General features: G+C 47.2%; 1 protein-coding gene across 1 annotated transcript in view; it reads left to right on the top strand.

Moving 5' to 3' along the window:
* Window positions 1–19,664, top strand: part of KMT2D (lysine methyltransferase 2D) — a 182,646-nt gene that overhangs the window by 130,280 nt on the left and 32,702 nt on the right. Inside the window, 4 exon segments of the mRNA XM_048487610.1 lie at window positions 338–570; window positions 1,716–4,712; window positions 14,624–14,767; window positions 16,157–16,321. Of these exon segments, the coding sequence (XP_048343567.1) occupies window positions 338–570; window positions 1,716–4,712; window positions 14,624–14,767; window positions 16,157–16,321 (3,539 nt within the window).

Raw genomic sequence — 19,664 nt, forward strand, 5'->3', positions numbered from 1 at the left:
CCGGTAGTTTCACTACAGTTCCCAGTGACTCAGCATAATGGGGAATAGCATGTCTTTTGTGTCCCCTCTGCATAGCATTCCCCCCTCCCATTCATGCTTGCATCCTGTCCCTTGATTATCTGTATTCCTTACCATCATACTGTTTCTTGCAACAAACAAAAATGTGGAATCTCATATAGACAGTCTCCTTCATGCAGAATCAGTTAACTTGGAAATCCCGCTTTGGTCCCTGTAGTGTCTTTTGATTTTTGATATGTAGAGTTTAGAACTGTTTCCCCCACCCTCTGTGCAAAGCCCAAACTCGCCCGTGTTTGTGTTTGCCTTTCTCACGACCCAGATGAAGCTGATCAGCGCCAGTACGAGGAGTGGCTGTTCCATACACAACAGCTTCTGCAGATGCAGCTCAAGGTCCTGGAGGAGCAAATAGGCGTGCATCGCAAGTCCCGTAAGGCCCTGTGTGCCAAGCAGCGGACAGCTAAAAAGGCGGGCCGGGAGTTTCCGGAGGCGGACGCGGAAAAGCTCAAGTTGGTGACTGAGCAGCAGAGCAAGATCCAAAAGCAGCTGGATCAGGTAAACAGCAGCGCTGCAGCTTCTATTGGCAGGACGTGTGTGCTCTTTTCTTAATACGACCAAATATGCTCATAGACCAGGGGTGGCCAACCTATGGCACTCTAGATCAGTGATTCCCAAAGTGGGCGCCACCGCCCCCTGGTGCATGCTGCAGCGTTCCGGGGGTTCGGTGATGGCCGCAGGTAGAAACATTAATACATATATCTTTCTGTTTAATTGCTATTAAATTTTTTAAAAAATTAATTTCCAGGGGGCACTAAGTAATATTTTTTCTGGAAAGGGGGCGGTAGGCCAAATAAGTTTGGGAACCACTGCTCTAGATGTTCACAGACTACAATTCCCATCAGCCCCTGCCAGCAGGGCCAGTTGGTCATGCCAGCAGGGGCTGATAGGAATGGTAGTCCATGAACATCTGGAGCGCCATATGTCGGGCCACCCCTGTGCATTGACAGATCAAAGGGCTTGTGAAGATGGGGCGATGGCTTAGAGCTGTTATGGATGCAGGAAATTAAAAGTTGCTGTGAGATCTGGGATTGGATGAAGGAGAAGAAAAGCAAGGAGAGAGAGATCACCCAGGTAACTGAGAGGAGAAGGGCCGTGGAAGTATTTGCAGGTGGGCTAGAAAGGAACTAATGTGACACGCCACTCTGGGTATATCTGGTCATTTCAACCAGTATAAGATCTGAACTACAGTCTGAAGATCTTGAGAACTTCAACTTCCATTACAAATAGAAAACTCACCCCCACATGTTTGTAATGCACCCCTCAGAGCTGAACAATTTACCCAATCTGGGGAAGGGGAGAACAAGGAAGGGGGAGATGACGCTGACGTTCTGACATCCCCCCCAGCATGGTCTAGTGGTTAGGAGTGGTGGACTCAAATCTGGAGAACCGGGTTTGATTCTCCATTCCTCCACATGAGCGGCTGACTCTTACCTGGTGAACTGGGTTTGTTTCCCCACTCCTACACATGAAGCCTTCCGGGTGACCTTGGGCTAGTCCCAGTTCTCTCTGAACTCTCTCAGCCCCGCCTACCTCACAAGGTGTTTGTTGTGGAGAGGGGGAAAGGAGTTTGTAAGCCACCTTCAGTGTCCTTACAGGGGAGAAAGGCAGGGTATAAATCCAAACTCTTCTTCTTCTAACAGGTCCGCAAGCAGCAGAAGGAGCACACCAACCTCATGACTGAGTACCGCAACAAGCAACAGCAGCATCAGCAACAAACTTCCACCGTCTTGGCCCTCAGCCCCTCGCAAAGCCCTCGTCTCATGGCCAAGCTCCCTGGCCAACTGCTCTCTGCACACGGTCTCCAGCAGGGGCCACAGGGCTTAGCGGGCCAGGGTGGTGGCTTGCGCCTTCCTCAAGCCACCACCATGGCTGTTCAGCAAGGCTTGTCCTTCATGGGCCAGCAGCCACAGCAACAGCCACCACAACAGCAGCCTCCAGGGGGCGCCAATGCCGCCACCTTCTTTTCCAGCAATCGCCTCCTGCAAGAAAGGCAGCTGCAGCAGCAGAGGTTGCAGCTGGCCCAGAAACTGCAGCAGCAGAACCTCCTAGGGCAAGTGGCGATGCAGCCGCAGCAGCAGCAGCAGCAAAGCCTCATGGGACAAATGGCCATGCAGCAGCAAGGCCTCATGGGACAGGTCTCAGTGCAGCAGCAACAGCAGCAGCAGCAGCAGCAGCAAAGCCTTATGGGACAGGTCGCGGTGCAGCATCAGCATCAGCAGCAAGGCCTCATGGGACAGGTCTCAATGCAACAGCAACCAAATGCGATCAGCCAAGCTGGCTTGATGGGCCAGCCCCCTCCCCCTCCCCCCACCCCCCAGCCCACCCAGAACCTGCTCCCGAAACAGCAAGGGCTGCTGAACAGCCCGCCGGGAGTCCTGGTCCAGCAGCTCTCCCCTCAGCAGCAGCAGCAGCAGCAACAGCAACAGCAGGCCATGCTTGGACACCCCATGTTGCAGCACCCTGGGGTGATGGGGCACCAAGCTTCACAGAGGCAAATGCTGTTGGCTCCGCAGCAGCAGCACAGGGCGCTGGGATCTCCTCAGCAGCTGGCCCAGCAGGCGCAAGGCATGATGGGGCACCGGCTGCTTCTGTCGCAGCAGCAGCAGCAGCAACAGGGTCTGCTCGGGCAGCAGAGGGCTTTGCTGAGTCAACAGCAGCAGAGCTCGATAGCACAACACCAGGCCCTTCTGGGCCCAGGGCAGGCTGCTCAGCAAGGGAGCCTGGGCCCAGGGCAGGCCCCGCAGCCAGGCTTGCTGGGGCAGGCCACTCCACCCGGAGCCTTGGGCCAAGGGCCGAGTCTAGCCACGGAGCCTATCCAGCACTTTGCACAGCACGGGTCTCTGAACCAGACGCTGCACTTGAGTCAGGGAATGCAGCCAGGCCCATCGCAGCCGGGCCTGGTTGTCAAGGAACAGCAGGGAGGGCCGGAAGCTGCTGCCATGCCGCCTCAAGAGGGGGCCGACAACATGTCCCAGCAGGGGCTGCGGCCCCATCTGGTGGGTCCGGAGCTGGGAGGGCAGCTGCAGCTAGGCACTCAGGAGCAGCAAGGGATCGCCGGCCTCGGAGCCCCTCTGCAGGACCAGCCCTCCTCCCAGCTGATGCTCCAGCAGCACGGGGAGCATCAGAAGACTCCAGCGGAGATGGGCCAGGCGCAGCAGCACCTTCTTCTGGGATCTCAGGGCTCCCTGCAGCTACGCATGCAGCAGCAGCAGCAAAGCAGCCTCCTGCAGCAGCCGCTGCGGACTCACCTGCCCATGGAAGGCTCCCTGCAGCAAGACGCGTCCCAGCAGCAGCAGCAGCAGCAGCACCGCGATGCAACTCAGGCCCCCCATTTGCCAAACCAGCAGGTGGACCCACAAAGTCAAGTGCAAAATATCATGGCCCAGCAGCAAAGGATTGTGGGCCAGAACCTGGAGCCGCCTCCCAAAGGCCTACCTGGGCAGCTTCCCCCGCAACAGCCGCAGCTCCACCACCACCACCACCACCTGCACCTTCAGAGTCCGGCGGGCCCTTCCAAAACACCCGGGCTGATGGTGCCGCAGCAGCCGCAGCAAAGCATTATGGTCCAGCAGGCGTTGCCCCAAGGCCAAAGCATCCTGTCCAGCCCGGTGATGGGCCAGATCCGGGCCCAGCTCCAGGGGGTCATCTCGAAAAACCCCCAGCTTCGGAACCTGACCCCGCAGCAGCAGCAGCAGTTGCAGGCTCTGCTGATGCAGCGGCACCAACAGAACCTCCTGCAGCAGCAGCAGAGCCAGGCATTGCGGCAAGCCGGCCCTTACCAAGGGCAGGGCCACGTGTCGACCGAGCCGACTCAGCCCGCTGCTCAGCATCCGTCTCTGCCTGGGGCCGTGGCGCAGCCACCACAGAGACAGTCGCCTCTCGCGGTGTTTCAGGTCCGCCCAGAGCAGAGTTTCCCCGCCACCATGGAACAGCAGAGGGTACCGGCGAGCCAGCAGGCAACGAGTAGTCCCCAACAGCAGGGGGTGTTAAGATTTCCCACTCCACAGGCTTCCTCTGTGCCTTCGAGCATCGCTGGGGTGGCTTCCTCTGCTCAACAGCATCCTAGCCCTTCGGATCCAAAGAGACCCTCCCCTGTGATCTTAGCTAAAAGCCCTGAACAGCAGCTGACCCCCACAGAGAAAAAACAACCCGCTACTCCCGGTTCCCTGCTTCCCCCGGAACCAGCCCCAAGCACCCCGGAGATCGTCACTGGGGCCTGCAACCTCAGGGAGTCAGAGTGCCCCACCAAAGACTCTGTGGAGCAAGGCACCGTCAACGGGCAGGCGGCGGGATCTGCTTCTCCCCCAATCGAAAGAGCTCCCGCCCCCACAGGCAGTTTTCAACCCGTCACCATCAAGCAGGAGCCCAAGGAGGAGGCGGCGCAGTGTGCCTTGATGAGCAGCGCCCAGCTGGTCAAGTGTGAGGCTAACGGGGACCTCGTGTCTGCAGCGGCCACCGTCCCCGCAACCACCAACAGCCTTGCCCGCTCGGAAGCTGGCCACCTCCTGTTGCAGAAGTTGCTGCGGGCCAAGAATGTGACTCTGGCAACACAACGCTCGGGGGACGTCAATGGCCACGTGGATGGAAAAGTGGCTGGGGTAGAGGGACGCTTGCAGGCAGTCCCGGATGTAAGAGCGGTGAGCATACATGGAAAGGACCGAGTGTGGGTTTGGTTTTGTTGTTAGTGTAGCTGCTGCTGTTAACGAGTCCCACTGTGATCCTTAAGACGCCCACCCTTTCATTGACTTGTGGTCATGGAGTGCAGAACTCTAAATCACAGGTGTCAAACTCACGGCCCTCCAGATGTTATAGACTACAGTTTCCATCATCCCCTGACACCTATGCTCTAGATCAGTGGTGGCGAACCTTTGGCACTCCAGGTGTTATGGACTACAATTCCCATCAGCCCCTGCCAGCATGGGCAATTGGCCATGCTGGAAGGGCCTGATGGGAATTGTAGTTCATAACATCTGGAATGCCAAAGGTTCGCCACCATGGCTCTAGATGTTGTGAGAGCACTGTACAGTAGGGTGTCCAACTCTGGTTCTTCAGATGTTCATGGGCTACAGTTCCCATCAGTCACCATCAGCTCTTTTCTTAGTACGACCAAAGATGCTCATGGACCAGGGGTGGCCAACCTATGGCACTCTAGATGTTCATGGATTGCAATTCCCATCAGCCCCTGGGAATTGTAGTCCATGAACACCTGAAGCACCAGAGTTGGACACTCTACTGTACAGCGTATATTCTGGTAGCATCACTGTTGCGACCGATTACAGAGCAGTGGCTTTCCTTTTCCCTTTCCCTTAAAGCAGCATAATCCTGTCCCTTATAGTTGCAGAGTGGGAAATGTGCTGTACTTAGTGTCTCAGAGGGCTTGTGAAGGTGGGGAGGGGGGGGATTCTTGAAAGGGAGGGACTCAGAGTTAAGAACATAAGAACTAGCCTGCTGGATCAGACCAGAGTCCATCTAGTCCAGCACTCTGCTACTCGCAGTGGCTCACCAGGTGCCTTTGGGAGCTCACATGCAGGATGTGAAAGCAATGGCCTTCTGCTGCTGCTGCTCCTGAGCACCTGGTCTGCTAAGGCATTTGCAATCTGAGATCAAGGAGGATCAAGATTGGTAGCCAGAGATTGACTTCTCCTCCATAAATCTGTCCAAGCCCTTTTTAATGCTATCCAGGTTAGTGGCCATCACCACCTTCTGTGGCAGCATATTCAGCAGCAACCTTTATTTGGCATTTAAAATAGATTCTAGAGTGTTGCCAGACATTTTTGAAATACAAATCAAGAGTACATTGAAAACGCAGACAGGAAGACTGTATATAGCAGTATACATTACTTAGAAAGTTCTGTCACTTGTAAAAGAAATTTTGCTACTTTTTCCAAGAGCATGACATCTGTGTTGTTTAACAGAAGCTCCACAACAGAACTGTCAGAGTCTCTTTCAGATTTGGCTAGGGCCAGCCTAGGGGAGAAATTCCTAATGCCCACATATCTCGGACAGTCAAGAATAATGTGAGCTAGTGTCTCCACTTGATTTTTACAGTGTGGACAAACCCGATCCTGGAGAGGGATGGATAAGTAACTACCCTTTGTAATGGCCGATGGGAAGGTATTGGATCTGGCCCTTGTGATAATCCATCTCTGTTGGGTTCAGTTAATAATTCAAGATATTTGGCTATGTGCCCCTGTTCCGGTATTATTCTGACAGAGAGGGGTGAGCATGATTTATTTGCTTGCCCCAACAAGATACGATATTCCTGTTCTAAAAGTCTGCTTTTTAAGGTTCGGAAAATCTCTCTGGGTGTCAGTATACGGAGATCTTCAAATAATAAACCTATTGAGTAAATTTTTGATTTGAGAAGTTGATACAATTCGGAGGCAAATAGGGCTGGGCGCACAGTGTATATTAAACTGCGCACATCAGAGTTAAAACATAATTTGATCCAATACTTGAATGTATTCAGCCATGCTCTTTGTTTCCAAGTGCAGGTTCTGGGACCAGTTTCTAAGCATAGTACAGCATATGGTACAGAGTGCGGTAATCCGAGTATTTTATAGAGGAAGCCAGATTGTATTCTTTCAGCGGAATTGTTCCATGCAGTTATCCATAAAGGAACTCCATAGAGAAGTTGCTGAACTACCTTGGAGTTGAAAACCTTTAGAGCTGCTGGGACATATCCCCTTCCCCTGGTGTGAAAAAACTTTACCACTGCTGAAGCAGTGTGATAACTTCCTTTTACAGCAATATCTCTTTTTTTTGAAAAAAAAATTTAATTGTATCATGAATTTTACAGTTTATAGTAATTTCCTTCTTCATACATTTTCAAACAATACTTTTTCCCCCTTTTCTCCCTCCCCCCAATACTACTTCTTCATAGTTTTGTCACACAAACAGCAGTAAGTTCATTCTCTGTAGCCTCTTCTCCCATATTTCTTCATTGACTCGAGCTTATTATCCACATCTTCAAAATTTCATTCTGTTTATCTTGCCACGTCTTATTTTTGGTTAGTATATCGAAAATATCAAGTGTCACTTGTTCCTAGATATATTCTAACCATTTCTGAAGTGTCCATTTTTTCTTTTCTTTCCAGCCCAAGATTATTGTTGCATGGGCTGCTTTAATCATTATTTTATACCATATAACTATCAATTGTTTATCCACCCTTCTGTCTTCCATTACACCCATGAACATTAAGTCATTCTATTTTAAATCAAATATTTATCTTCACACCAGTTTCCTCTGATATATATTAATACAATTGTCCATTTTTTTTTACTTCTGTACATTCTATCCACATATGGCTATAATATGCCTCTCTTGAAGTCTCCAACATAGTGCCAGCAGCCTTTAAGAACTAAGTCCTTTTATCATAAATGGTAGTTGTTTTGGTGTTCTATACCATTTTAATATCACTTTTCTTTCTAACTCTGCATATATTTCCTCAATCTTTATATTTTTTCCAATCTACACTTAATTTTCTCAGTTATTACCAATGTCTAGGAAATCCTTCCTTTCTCCCATTTTTAGTTTCCATAATGTTCTTAATATGAATTCATTGATTCACTCATATGTTGGTATATATGCCCTCCTAAAATTTTCCCTTTGTTATTTTCCATATAGTTCCAGACATTATCTGACATTATACATTCTTCCTCCTTTATCGGTGAAACCTTCATCCTTTCCCAAATGCCTCTCAAAAAAACCAATCCAGTTCTCATTTCCTCCTATCTCTATAAAATTTTGTAATGTCATAATTTCTCCTCCTTTCCCTAATCAAATTTGCCACAAATTTGAATTCCTTTTTTTCTTTTCAATATTTTTATCACTTTTTTTCCTTTCTTTTGCCAGCCACATTTCCCCAAAGGTTCCTACCATCCAGGGTGCCAGGCATCCATTTATCTCTCCATTTTCCCCATATTATCTTAGCAGAGACCTTTCTTGGTCCTATTGCTTTTTGATTTCTCTTTCTTCAACTCTTTATTGAAGAGATACCCATGTTCGCCAACTCCCTTCATTTATTTCATTTTTCAAAGAGCTTTAACCCATTTTTCTCGACATTATCCTCGTTTATACTCATTAGACTCTTTAATCTGGAATGCTTCACTTGAGAGTATTCTTGCATTTTTGGGATCCCCTAACCTTAAAGAATTTTTTTTGTCATTATGTAGTATAATCTTATTAATGATTCTTGGTTTTTTTTATTATTAAAACACCCAAGACTTTCAGCTTTCTATCCCATTCCTCGAACTGTTTCTTCCTTAATTTCCAGCGGAAGAGTTAAAGAAATAAATAAAACTTTATTTTCGCATTATACACATTTTTTAAATGCTTTTTCCTGTGATCGATAAGGTCTTCTTTATCCCAGTATCTCTCTTTTATTTGTTTTAATATTTTTTTCCACACTTTGGCTTCACTAATTCTGTTTAAACATCTTCTCTTTTTCTATGTGTTATTATAATACCCAAATATTTAATCTTCTTTTTTTTACTAATCCTCTCTCTAATTGTCTTTTTTTCCCACATTAACCCCCCATTATTTCTGTTTTTCTCCATGTTGACTTTTAATCCTGAGTATTTCTGAAAGTCTTCTAGAATTATTTTTAATTCTTTCATTGTATCAGCCGGGTTCAGTTATTACTAAAATATCATCTGCAAATAAGTTTAACCTTATTTCTTCTTGATTCACTTTATAACCTTTTATCCTTCCATTATTATTTACCCTTTCTGCCAAAAATTCCATTGCCAATATAAACAGATGTGGTGATAATGGACATCCTTGCTTCACTCCCCTTTCAATATTTAGTATTCCTGTCCACCCTTCGTTAATTCTTATTTTTTGCCCTCTTCCTCCTTTTATTCAAATCTCTCAGAATAATGCTTATAAGTTGTTTTCCAAACCCAAAATTTTCTAGAGTTTGAAATAAATAATTATGACTAACTGTATCAAATGCTTTGTATACATCTAACTTTATCATTGCATATTTTTCGTTTTTGCCATGTTATATTACATTTAATACATTTCTTAACGGGTGACAAATATCTCTACCTCTAATAAAGCCATATTGCTCTTGTCCAATTAACTTCGGAAGGATGTTTTTTAATCTATTTGCAAAAACTTTCGCAAAAATCTTATAATCTTGGTTTAATAAACTTATTGACCTATATGATTCTACCTGCTCTGTATTCCGTCCTGGTTTTTCAATTGTTATTATTTCCGTTTCCCTCCATGTCTCTGGAACCCTCTGCCCTCTTAAAATATGGTTAAACAATACCTGCATCTCTGGAATTAATACTTCTGACATTTCTTTATAATACTCAGCATTAGACCCATCTAATTCTGGGGATTTATTGTTTTTCAAATCTTTAATAATATTTGCTATTTCCTCTTGTGTAATAGCTTCTTGCATTTGATCTCTCTCTTCCTGTGTTAAAACCTTTTTTGGTTTCTCATCATATTTTTCATTCTGGACTTGACTAAATAATTCTTTATAAAATTCTTCAAATTTCTTCCTTATTGCTTTCTTTTCTGTTATATATTGATTACTACCATCTTTTGTCTCTTTTATTCTGTTTCTCCTTCCTCTTTTTCAAGTAATTAGCCAGTCTTTTCATTGAATTTATATTCGCTCTTTGAAATTGGTTTTTAACCCAAATTTCCTTTTTCCACATCTCAGCTTTATCTAAATCATCTAGCTGCGCTTGTAACTTGTTTAATTCATTTTTTATTCCTTTATCGTATTCATCCTGAAGTTGAGTCCTTCTAATTTTAATCCCTTCTATTAAATCTTTCCTTTCCCTATTTATTTCTTTATTCCATCGTACTTCTCTAGCTATACAATACCCTCTAATTACTGCTTTAGATGCGTCCCAGAGAATTTCATCTGCAACTGTTCCTTTGTTTTCTGAAAAATAATGTCTTATTTTTTCTTGCAAATCTTTTCTATCTTTCTCATTTTTCCATACTATGTTTTTGTATCTCCATCTATATTGTTTTTCCACTCTCTCCACCCTGAACGTGGCTACCAATGGGGCGTGATCTGAAATCCATTCCTTATGCGTCTCTATTTTCTCACTGTGTAAATTACTCATATTCTTTATCAAAATATAGTCCATATATGTAAATTTTCTGTGTCTATTTGAGAAGTAGGTTGGTTGTTGAGATTCACCCAGTTCACTATACATATTTGATATGTTCCATTTCTTTAACATTTCATGTCCCCTTAAATCCATATTGCAATCTCCCATAATTAACGTATCACCTGAAAATAATCCTTGAAGTCTCCCAAGTAGTTTTCCCAAGAACGGTTTTTGTTTCTTATTTGGGGCATATACGTTCATTATTGTTATTTGAAATCCATGTAATTTCCCTTTGACAATAAGCCAATGACCATTCTGATCTCTAGTTAACTCTTCTAACTGAAAATCCATATTCTCTCGTATTAAAATGGTGACACCATTTCTTTTTGCATTGCATCTAGATTCACCTATAATTTTCCACCCTGGCACTTTTATTAAATCTCTCTCATCTGTCTTCTTTTTGTAAGACTCTTGAAGGCAGATAATTTCTGGACGTATTTGTTTGATAAACCTGGCAAGTTTATATCTTTTTGAGTCAGAATTTAGACCATTCATATTAATTGAGGCTATTTTTATCTTATTTCCAGCCATAAGGTTTTTTGTAGTCTTCTTTTGTCAGAACTCTGCTGTTCGTGTAATTTCAGGTTTTTATTTCCCCTTTCCCCTTGATTCCCACCTTTCTTCCTCCAACTGGTCTTCTGGAGGCAAACTCCTCCCTCCATGTTGGAGTATTTCTGTTGGCCCTTGCGCACCCTGATCCCTCCCGACATTCAAATACATCATAATTTTATGTATTACATTTCCAGCCATAAAAAAACTTTTCTCTAGCTGTTTAATCACTAATACTGGCCCCTTATGTCAGTTGTTATTGTTTTCCCCTTATATTTTTTCTACAGTCTATGTTATTCTTCTTACCGAGTCTTCTGGGCATCCGGCCAGTGTTTAGTCTAAACCACAGCTGGTGTTATTTTACCAATTAATTCGTTAGAGAACATAACAAACCAAGTTAGTTTATTAGACATGTCTGTTAATATAGTTTTTAAGTTGTTAATAATAGAGTGAAAAAGTTAATAGAGACATATATAGCTTTTAAACTAGGAAGAAGTCTAACTGGCTATTTCTGCTTTCTTCTATCTTCTTTCCATTCTTCTTAGCATACCGCCCTTGGTTAACGTTGTCTATGTAATTGCTCCAGCCTCCATGGAAGTACTCTGCTTCTGAGTTACTTCTATCGGAGTCTCCATTTCTACCTTCTGTAGAAATGTTATTGCTTGTTCAGTCTTTTGGGCACTTAATTTCTTTTCTCCTTTGAGGTGCTTGGATTTCTTCAACTTTCCCTGTTTTCTTTTTTTCTTTTCCAGAACTGACTTCTCAGCCAGTCTGCTTTTTGTTTGTGGGGGTTCTTGAGAATCCCATCCCATCTCATCTTATCTTCTCTTTCTTTAGCTTTTCCCTGGATCTGATCAATTTGACCCCTCATCATTTCTAAGTTTTGCCCAAAAGCACTGAAATTCAGCGTTGCTGTCTTTAAAAAGACCTTCGTTATCTCCTTTATTTGTTTTCGGAAGACTGCCAAGTCCCGTTTAGTGACCGGCTTGTTATTCTGCATCATGATCATTCTTTCTATTTAATTGGCTTTTTAATTAGTTATAAATCACTCACCGGCTCTCTTCTGGCTTGGATAGATGCCCAGTGTCTTCTTTTATTGGGGTTTCCAAGATTTTCCTTTGATCCGGCTATATTTTCATTCTTTTCCAATGTTTTATTTTTCTTTTGCCGGGAGGATTTTGCCGGGAGGATTTCGGCTTGTGACTTATTCAAAGTCACACATGTGCAAAAGCCCTTTTACAGCAATATCTCTATGTCTGGCCCATGTGGCTTTATGATAGAAGGTTAGGCCTAGATATTTAAAGGACTTTGAGTGTTCGACCTTAACCCCGTTAATAAGCCTAGAATTCTGGTTTAAATACATTAGAAAAGATGATTCCCCACTACTCCACTTGACTATTTATCTTTTTATTCGGGGAACTGGATTTGTTTCCCCGCTCCTCCACATGAAGCCTGCTGGATGACGTTGGGCCAGTCACAGTTCCCGCAGAACTCTCTCAGCCCCGCCTGCCTTACAAGGTGCCTGTCGTAGGGAGAGAAGGGGAAGGCGTTTGTAAGCTGCTTTGAGACTCCTTATGGGAGAGGAAAGTGGGGTATAAAAACAACTCTTCTCTTCCTTCTCTCCTTGTCAAGTTAAAGTTTGCCCCTCAAGTTGCTGCTCCCCTTCCCTTTCTTTCAGGAGTCCCAGGTGTGGGTTTTCCTGGTTATGGCTTTTGGAGTTGGTTTTAGAAATCCAACACTTCTCTCCCACACCCCTCCCCCACTAACTGGTCCTGCTTCCAGCTGTTATTTCCACCTCTTTTTTTGCCCTTCCTAAAAGTCGCTCCACTGCTTCAGGGGTCTGCAACCTGCTGCTCTCCAGATGTTCATGGTCTACAATTCCGATCAGGCTGATGGGATTTGTAGTCCACGAACATCTGGAGAGCCACAGGTTGTGGACCCCTGCACTACTTGTTTCATCTCCTTCTGACCGCTTCCTCCTGAGCTTGTTTTCCTCACCCGCAGATTGTGCCCTTTTCATTAGGCTACTTCAGTACTGGGTTCTTTGGGCCCTGAGAGGTGGCTGTTCCCTTTTGGAACCGCTGTTTGCTCCTTTCTGTCCCAGTGCCTGATGACTCTTCTGGAGGCAAGAGTCCAGTGTAAAGGGAAAAGAGGGATAATTTTGTCTTTAAAAAATCCCTCTGGGGTTCTACTTCATCTCCTCAAACTTGTCTGCTGAATCTTCTGCGATAGGGCTGCAATCCCCTACGTGGACTCCTGCTTTCCCTCTTTTATTCCTCTTTGATTCTTTCTGCTACAACCCCAAACAGTCAAACGGCCCTTGCTTCTCTTCATGCTCCTTGGCAGGGACCTAATTCCATTTCTGGCATTTTTCTCCCCCTTGTTCTGATTGTTCCTAACCTGGGGGGGTAAGACTGCTGGGAGAACCTTTGGAGCAGCAGTGGCGTAGTGGTTAAGAGCAGGTGCATTCTAATCTGGAGGAACCGAGTTTGATTCCCCGCTCTGCCGCCTGAGCTGTGGAGGCTTATCTGGGGAATTCAGATTAGCCTGTGCACTCCCACACACGCCAGCTGGGTGACCTTGGGCTAGGCACAGCTCTACAGAGCTCTCTCAGCCCCACCCACCTCACAGGGTAGTTTGTTGTGAGGGGGGAAGGGCAAGGAGATTGTCAGCCCCTTTGAGTCTCCTGCAGGAGAGAAAGGGGGGATATAAATCCAAACTCTTCTTCTTCAAAGTGCCCTGTTCTGTCAAAACTTGGGAGTATATCCCAACATCAGGTAGTACCCAGGGGACTGCCCTGTACTGCCCACGAGGACAGGGAGGGGTGGTTAAATGATGCTGGGCGCACCAACGGGGAGGGGGGAATTGCCCCTTCCTCCCCCGTGCCGACCTGGCTCAGAAGAGCTAGGTTAGCGCGGGGGAGGTGCTCAAAGACAGAGCTGGCCTGCTGCTGCGGCGCCCATCCCAGCCACCTCCTTCCCTCCCCAGGCCCTTGGGGGCAGGGGGGGCAGTTCGGACAGGCCCAGAGCAGGTGTTGTCCCCAGAACCCCTCTCCCTCCTGCTCCCTTGCATGCCACCCCTTACTCCCTCCCTCTCCTCCCTTGCATGCCACCCCTCTCTCTCCTTCCCTTGCATGTCACCCCTCCACCTCCCTTCACTAGGGTGGGTAGGCCATGTCCAGATTCCGGACCCCCTCCCTTGCACGCCATCCCTCCCCCTCCATCCCCTCCCCCTTCCTCCGCTAGGGTGGGTGGGCCATGTTCATATGCTTGGTCCCTCCCTCCCCTTCCATGCATGCCACCCCTCATGCCCTCCCCTTCCCTTGCTATCCCCCCCACGGTATCCCCCCCCCCGATACACCTCTGATAGTACCTAACAAACTGCTTCATTTTTGGAATGCAGCTTTCTCACTTCCTGATGCAGTTCCTAAAGGATTGGCCCCATGGTTCACAGGACCCCTAGCTGGCATGTGTGGGAGTGCACAGGCTAATCTGAATTCCCCAGATAAGCCTCCACAGCTCATGAGGCAGAGCGGGGAATCAAACCCGGTTCCTCCAGATTAGAATGCACCTGCTCTTAACCACTTCTCCTCCTTCTCCTCCTCATGCTTCTACTTCTGTAGTGCAGGCCTTTTGGTCTCCTGACATGATGTTCCCATTTTCCCAAGAGCAGCATTGGATGGAAGGCCGAGGTGGGAGTGGGTGGTATTTGCAGCTACAGGAGGCTGATGTAGTGGGAAAGACATATTCCTTACACTACTGTCCTCAGCAGAAATTTCTGGTGGGTCCAAGTTTATGTGGATACGTTGAAGCGCAAAATGTCACTCCCGTTTTCTTTTTGGCGCCTTTCCTTGCAGGATACGATAACTGCAAAGAAACCCCCACCTCCCAAGCCCAAACGATGTCAAAAGGCTGGAGAGAGACTTGCCAACTCCCGCAAGAAGTTGCGCAAGGAGGATGGGGTGAAGACCAATGAAGCCCTAATGAAACAGCTCAAACAGGTACAGTTGCCCGGGAGGTAAAGAGACGGGTCTTGTCCAAAAAGTGCCGTCAGGATCTATGAAACTTAAGTATTTTTGCGTGCTTCTCTGTGGTCAGAACCCCTCCCTCCCTGTTTTGCACTGGAGAACACAAACTGAATTTCAGTAATCTTCAATCAATGATTCGGTAATCTTCAAATCTACTCTTTGTCCTCAGACAAAGAGTCAGTCTGGGTTTCCTGCAGACCACATTTGAACCCTTCACATTCATACCAGAGGTGTAGCTGGGCCAAACTACGCCTGGGGTGAACTTTGCGTTTTCCACGCCCACCCCCCCAATGGGCCTTGCTCCTGCCCTGCCCCTCTCCCGCTTCCCCTACTTACCTTAGTTCTTAGTTTCAGACTTAGTTTCAGGCTGAAAAGCAGTCTGTTCAGTTCAGACTGAAAAAAGCCCAGGTGGGAACTACACTACCCAGGAGCCCTTGGGGCTCTCAAGGTCTCCTGGGTAGTGTAGTTCCCACAAGGGCCCATCTCAGCCTGAACGGAACAGGCTGCTTTTCAGCCTGAAACTAAGTCTGAAACTAACAACTGGGGGGGAGGGGTTGGGGCAATTTTCTGCCTCTGCCCCCAGATGTTCGCCCGGTGCATGGTGCACCCTGCCCCCTTGTAGCTTCGCCAACGATTCATACACTTGCTTAGAATTAGTATGCTACAGCTATCCTTCAACAGCCCCTTCTTCAGCTCCCCAGCACACGCTGTCCTAAATTTTGTACACGCCCGCCCCTCCTCCTTCCCCCTTCAGATTTGTGAGTTGGGACATATTCTATAATGTGATGGTGACTTTGAGATGACCTGGTGCCAAAAAAGTTTGGTCATGGTGGGGGAGGGCGGCCACCCATGCAGAGGGGGGCGGAAAACTCAGATTTTGCACCCGGCTGTGTTTTCCCTAGATACGCCTCTGGGGGCGTCCAATAGAGAGTTGTCCGAGATGATTGTAGGAGTCTCCCATTGAGACAAAGTGGCCCGGTTGCAGCAGGCCGTGCCCAGCCTTATAGTAGTGCAGCAATTGATAAGATAGGGAAGGGAAGGAGTTGCAATAGACTTCTCACAGGAACGGCTCTGTGCTTTCTTTGGATGGAGTCCAGAACTGAAGCCGTGTGGTGTAAAGATTTACACAGAAGAAAATGAAGAAAGAATTGCTGTTGGACTGCATGAGTGGCACGATACCGGCGGCGAAACAAAATGCCCTCTTCCGGATGCTGTTTGATCAAACTGTTTTCTGCGAAGGCCATGGAGAATTAATTTTGACTCTCCAGATGCCTGTTAGGGGCTGTCTTCATTCCGTCAGTCTGCGAAATAGCCATTTCCCCCCCATTCAGCTCCATCTCTTTCTCTTCCTCCTTCCTTCAGGAGCTCTCCTTGCTGCCTCTGATGGAACCTGTCATCACGGCCAACTTCAGCCTTTTCTGCCCGTTCGGGAGCAGCCCCATCAACGGCAAAAGTCAGCTCAAGGGCTCTTTCGGGAATGCTGCCTTGGACAGCATTCCGGATTACTACTCACAGCTGCTTACCAAGGTAAGGCCTGCCCCGTGCTGTTTCTCAGCCTGTGGGGCTGGCAGTTGTTTGTAGTGAGGACACAGGGGTGGTTTGTGTGCGTGTGTGCAGAGGCAGCGGTTCTCAACCTGTGGGTCGCGACCAGAGGTGGGATCCAGCAGGTTCTCACCAGTTCCCGAGAGTGGGTTACTAATCATTTGTGTGTGCCGAGAGGGGGTTACTAATCGGATCCGCTTTTCCATTAGAAATCCCATTAGGTCCAAAAATCATAAAGTCCTGTTGTTTCCTATGTGGCTGGTTAGCGAAGGTAGAAAACGGGATAATTCTCCCTGTTGGGCTGTTTTAAAAACATGTTTTAGAAATATGGTAAAGTTCCTTGTTTAAGGAAAGTATCCTTCTTTTGATTTCTAGAAACAAAATTAAGTAATTGAAAGTATTAAGTGTTTGACAGGCAGTCAGTTAGAGGAGAAGTAGTTGTTTCTGTTGGCAGTAGACGATAGGACTTGCTATAATGAGTTTAAATTATGGACAGAAAGATACCAGCTGGAAATTAGGAACTTTTTACAGGAAGATTTTTTTACAGTAACAGAGAAATTATTAATGCCCTGTCCCTGGAATGCCCGGCCACGCCCCTGTCATGCCCCGCCCAGCCCCATTGGCACTACGCCACTGTTTGAATCCCACCACCATGGGAACCTGTTACTAAAATTTTGGGATCCCATCACTGGTCGCAACCCCTTTGGGGGTCGAGAGACTCTTTCTCAGGGGTCGCCTAAGAAACAGTCTTTTTACATTTTATATATATCAATTTTCAATTCAGTTAACCTTTAATGGCATATAAAATTGCATATATATTTACAATTTAAAACATTTAAATAATGGTTTTTGAAATGTTTTCCAAGAACTTAGCCACTGCAAAGGTAATCGATGGATTACAATCACTTAACAAAAAGCGAGTGGTCTGGAATTTGGAGTGATTAAGCCTTGGAAGCAACAAAGGGTGGATGAAAATCATGCGCAGGATATACCAATTTTATGGTTGGGGGTCACCACAACATGAGGAACTGTATTAAAGGTTCGCGGCATTAGAGAACTACTGTGCTAAGGGAATACTTGATGTCTGCTCTTGTTGTCAGGGGGTCTCCAAAATAAAATTTGAGTTTTCTCTGGGTGGCCAGCATAGGAGTAAGAAAGAGAAAGGGGGCTTTATAGGTCACTGAGGAATTGCTAAAAGTTGGCTTGCCTTTCTGGACAAGCATAGTGAGGTGTAGTGGTTAAGAGCAGGTGGATTCTAATCTGGAGAACCAGGTTGGATTCTCCACTCCTCCACCTGAGTGTCGGTGGCTTATCTGGTGAGCCAGATGTGTTTCCGCACTCCTACATTCCTGCTGAGTGACCTTGGGCTAGTCACTGTTCTCTCAGAACTTTCTCAGCTCCACCTGCCTCACAAGGTGTCTGTTGTGGGAAGAGAAAGGGAAAGGAGCTTGTAGGCCACCTTGAGTCTCCTAACAGGAGCAAAAAGTGGGATATAAATCTTCCTCTTCCTGCTCCTCCTCCTCACCTCCTCCTCGTACTCCTCCTCCTCCTCCTCCTCCTCCTCCTCCTCACCACCACCTGCTCTGAGTGCCCACTCCCCTCCCCCAGGAACTAATTTTACTACAGGGCCTTCTTAGGGGAGAGGGGTGAGGTGGTGAGCCATTGGGCTTGTTCCCAGGGCTCATTGCTTGCAGATGTGACTCCTCCCATTCATTCTTATTGCTTCTAGGTTGGCTGTTGTGCAACTGGCTATTATTTTTATTTATTGGACTTTTAGACCACTCCTTCTGCTTGCGTGGGCTCAGAGGGGTTTACAGCATCTTAGAATGGCTTGCATATTAAAATAATCCCACACACGATCATGTTTTCTTCTGTCACAGCACCTTAAGAAATAAAATCCAGCAGGATGGGATGGTCTGATTCAGGGGTCTGCAGCCTGCGGCTCTTCAGATGTTCATGGACTGCAATTCCCATCAGCCCCTGCCACCATGGCCAGTTGGCCATGGAGGTGGGCGCTGATGGGAATTGTAGTCCATGAACATCTGGAGACGCAGGTTGCAGACCCTTGGTAATTTAACTCATAATACATTAAAAATCTTAAATGTCCATAAAAGAAAAAGGGAAGGGACGAAGGGAAATGGAGGCCAGCTGATGAGTGACAGAAACCGTCATTGCCCTCAACCGTAGGCCTGGCAGAGTAGCTCTGTCTTTTGGGCCCCGCGAAACAGCCAAAAATCTTGAAGGGTCTCGGTCTCATTCAACAGAGCATCCAACCATGCTGGGGCCAGAGCCGAAAAGGCTCTGTCTGTGTTTGAGGACAACAGGATAGCCTTCAAGCCGGGGACCGCTACTAAGTTATTTGCCGAGTGACTTGCCGAACCTTCCTGAAACAACCGTAACCCATTCCCTCCCCCTCGTAATCACAATTTCCTATTGTTACACTGAATTCTCCAATCACCCCCCTACACTACCCTACCCCGTACCAAGTACTGGATTCCCCAACTCTCCACCGTAACCAGGGACAAAGGGAGCCATGCCTGGCACTGAGCTACCTACTCCAGGCATTATTAAAACCGGAATAAAACTTCAGATTTTTAACTGGGAGTGGGTGACAATTCTCAACAGGACACCCTCATTTCTGGGATGTCTCAAGTGTCCAGGCGCGCTCCCTACAGTTCTTCCAAGGTCATCAAGGCCTGCAGTGTTTATCAATCTTCCGGATCAGCTCAGCTTCTTTGGGATTCTGACCTTACTGTTACTTACTCATTTGGGGCCAGATATTGACCTTGTCGGGAGCTGGATGGGTCTGCCAGGTGCCGATCGCTATAGGGCAGTGGTGGCGAACCTTTGGCACTCCAGATGTTATGGACTACAATTCCCACCAGCCCCTGCCAGCATGGCCAATTGGCCATGCTGGCAGGAACTGATGGGAATTGTAGTCCTTAACATCTGGAGTGCCAAAGGTTCGCCACCACGGCTATAGGGCTTCGTGCCACATGTGGCTTGCAATTCATGTCTTGCATCCTTCCACCACTGTGCCTGTACAGTTTGTGCAGTGGGCATCCCATGCTGTTTCTCTGTCGCTCTACTCATTGGGAAGCCCTTCCCATCTCAAGCCCATGGCCGCAGGGAAGCATTTGAAGAGGTGGGGGCTTGTGGGGGAAACCTGAGGACAGTTGGGTGGACCAGACGCGGCAGGAGACCTTAAAGCGGGCCAGAGCAGTTGAAGTTCCTTCCCGTGGCCAAGTGGCGCGGTTGCTTCCCCCCACCGATCGTGTGAACTGTCAAGGGGGGCGGGTGTCGCCAAGCCACAGTTTTAGGCTTCGGC

Source organism: Sphaerodactylus townsendi, linkage group LG03 (assembly GCF_021028975.2).
Source record: "Sphaerodactylus townsendi isolate TG3544 linkage group LG03, MPM_Stown_v2.3, whole genome shotgun sequence".
Lineage (NCBI taxonomy): Eukaryota > Metazoa > Chordata > Lepidosauria > Squamata > Sphaerodactylidae > Sphaerodactylus > Sphaerodactylus townsendi.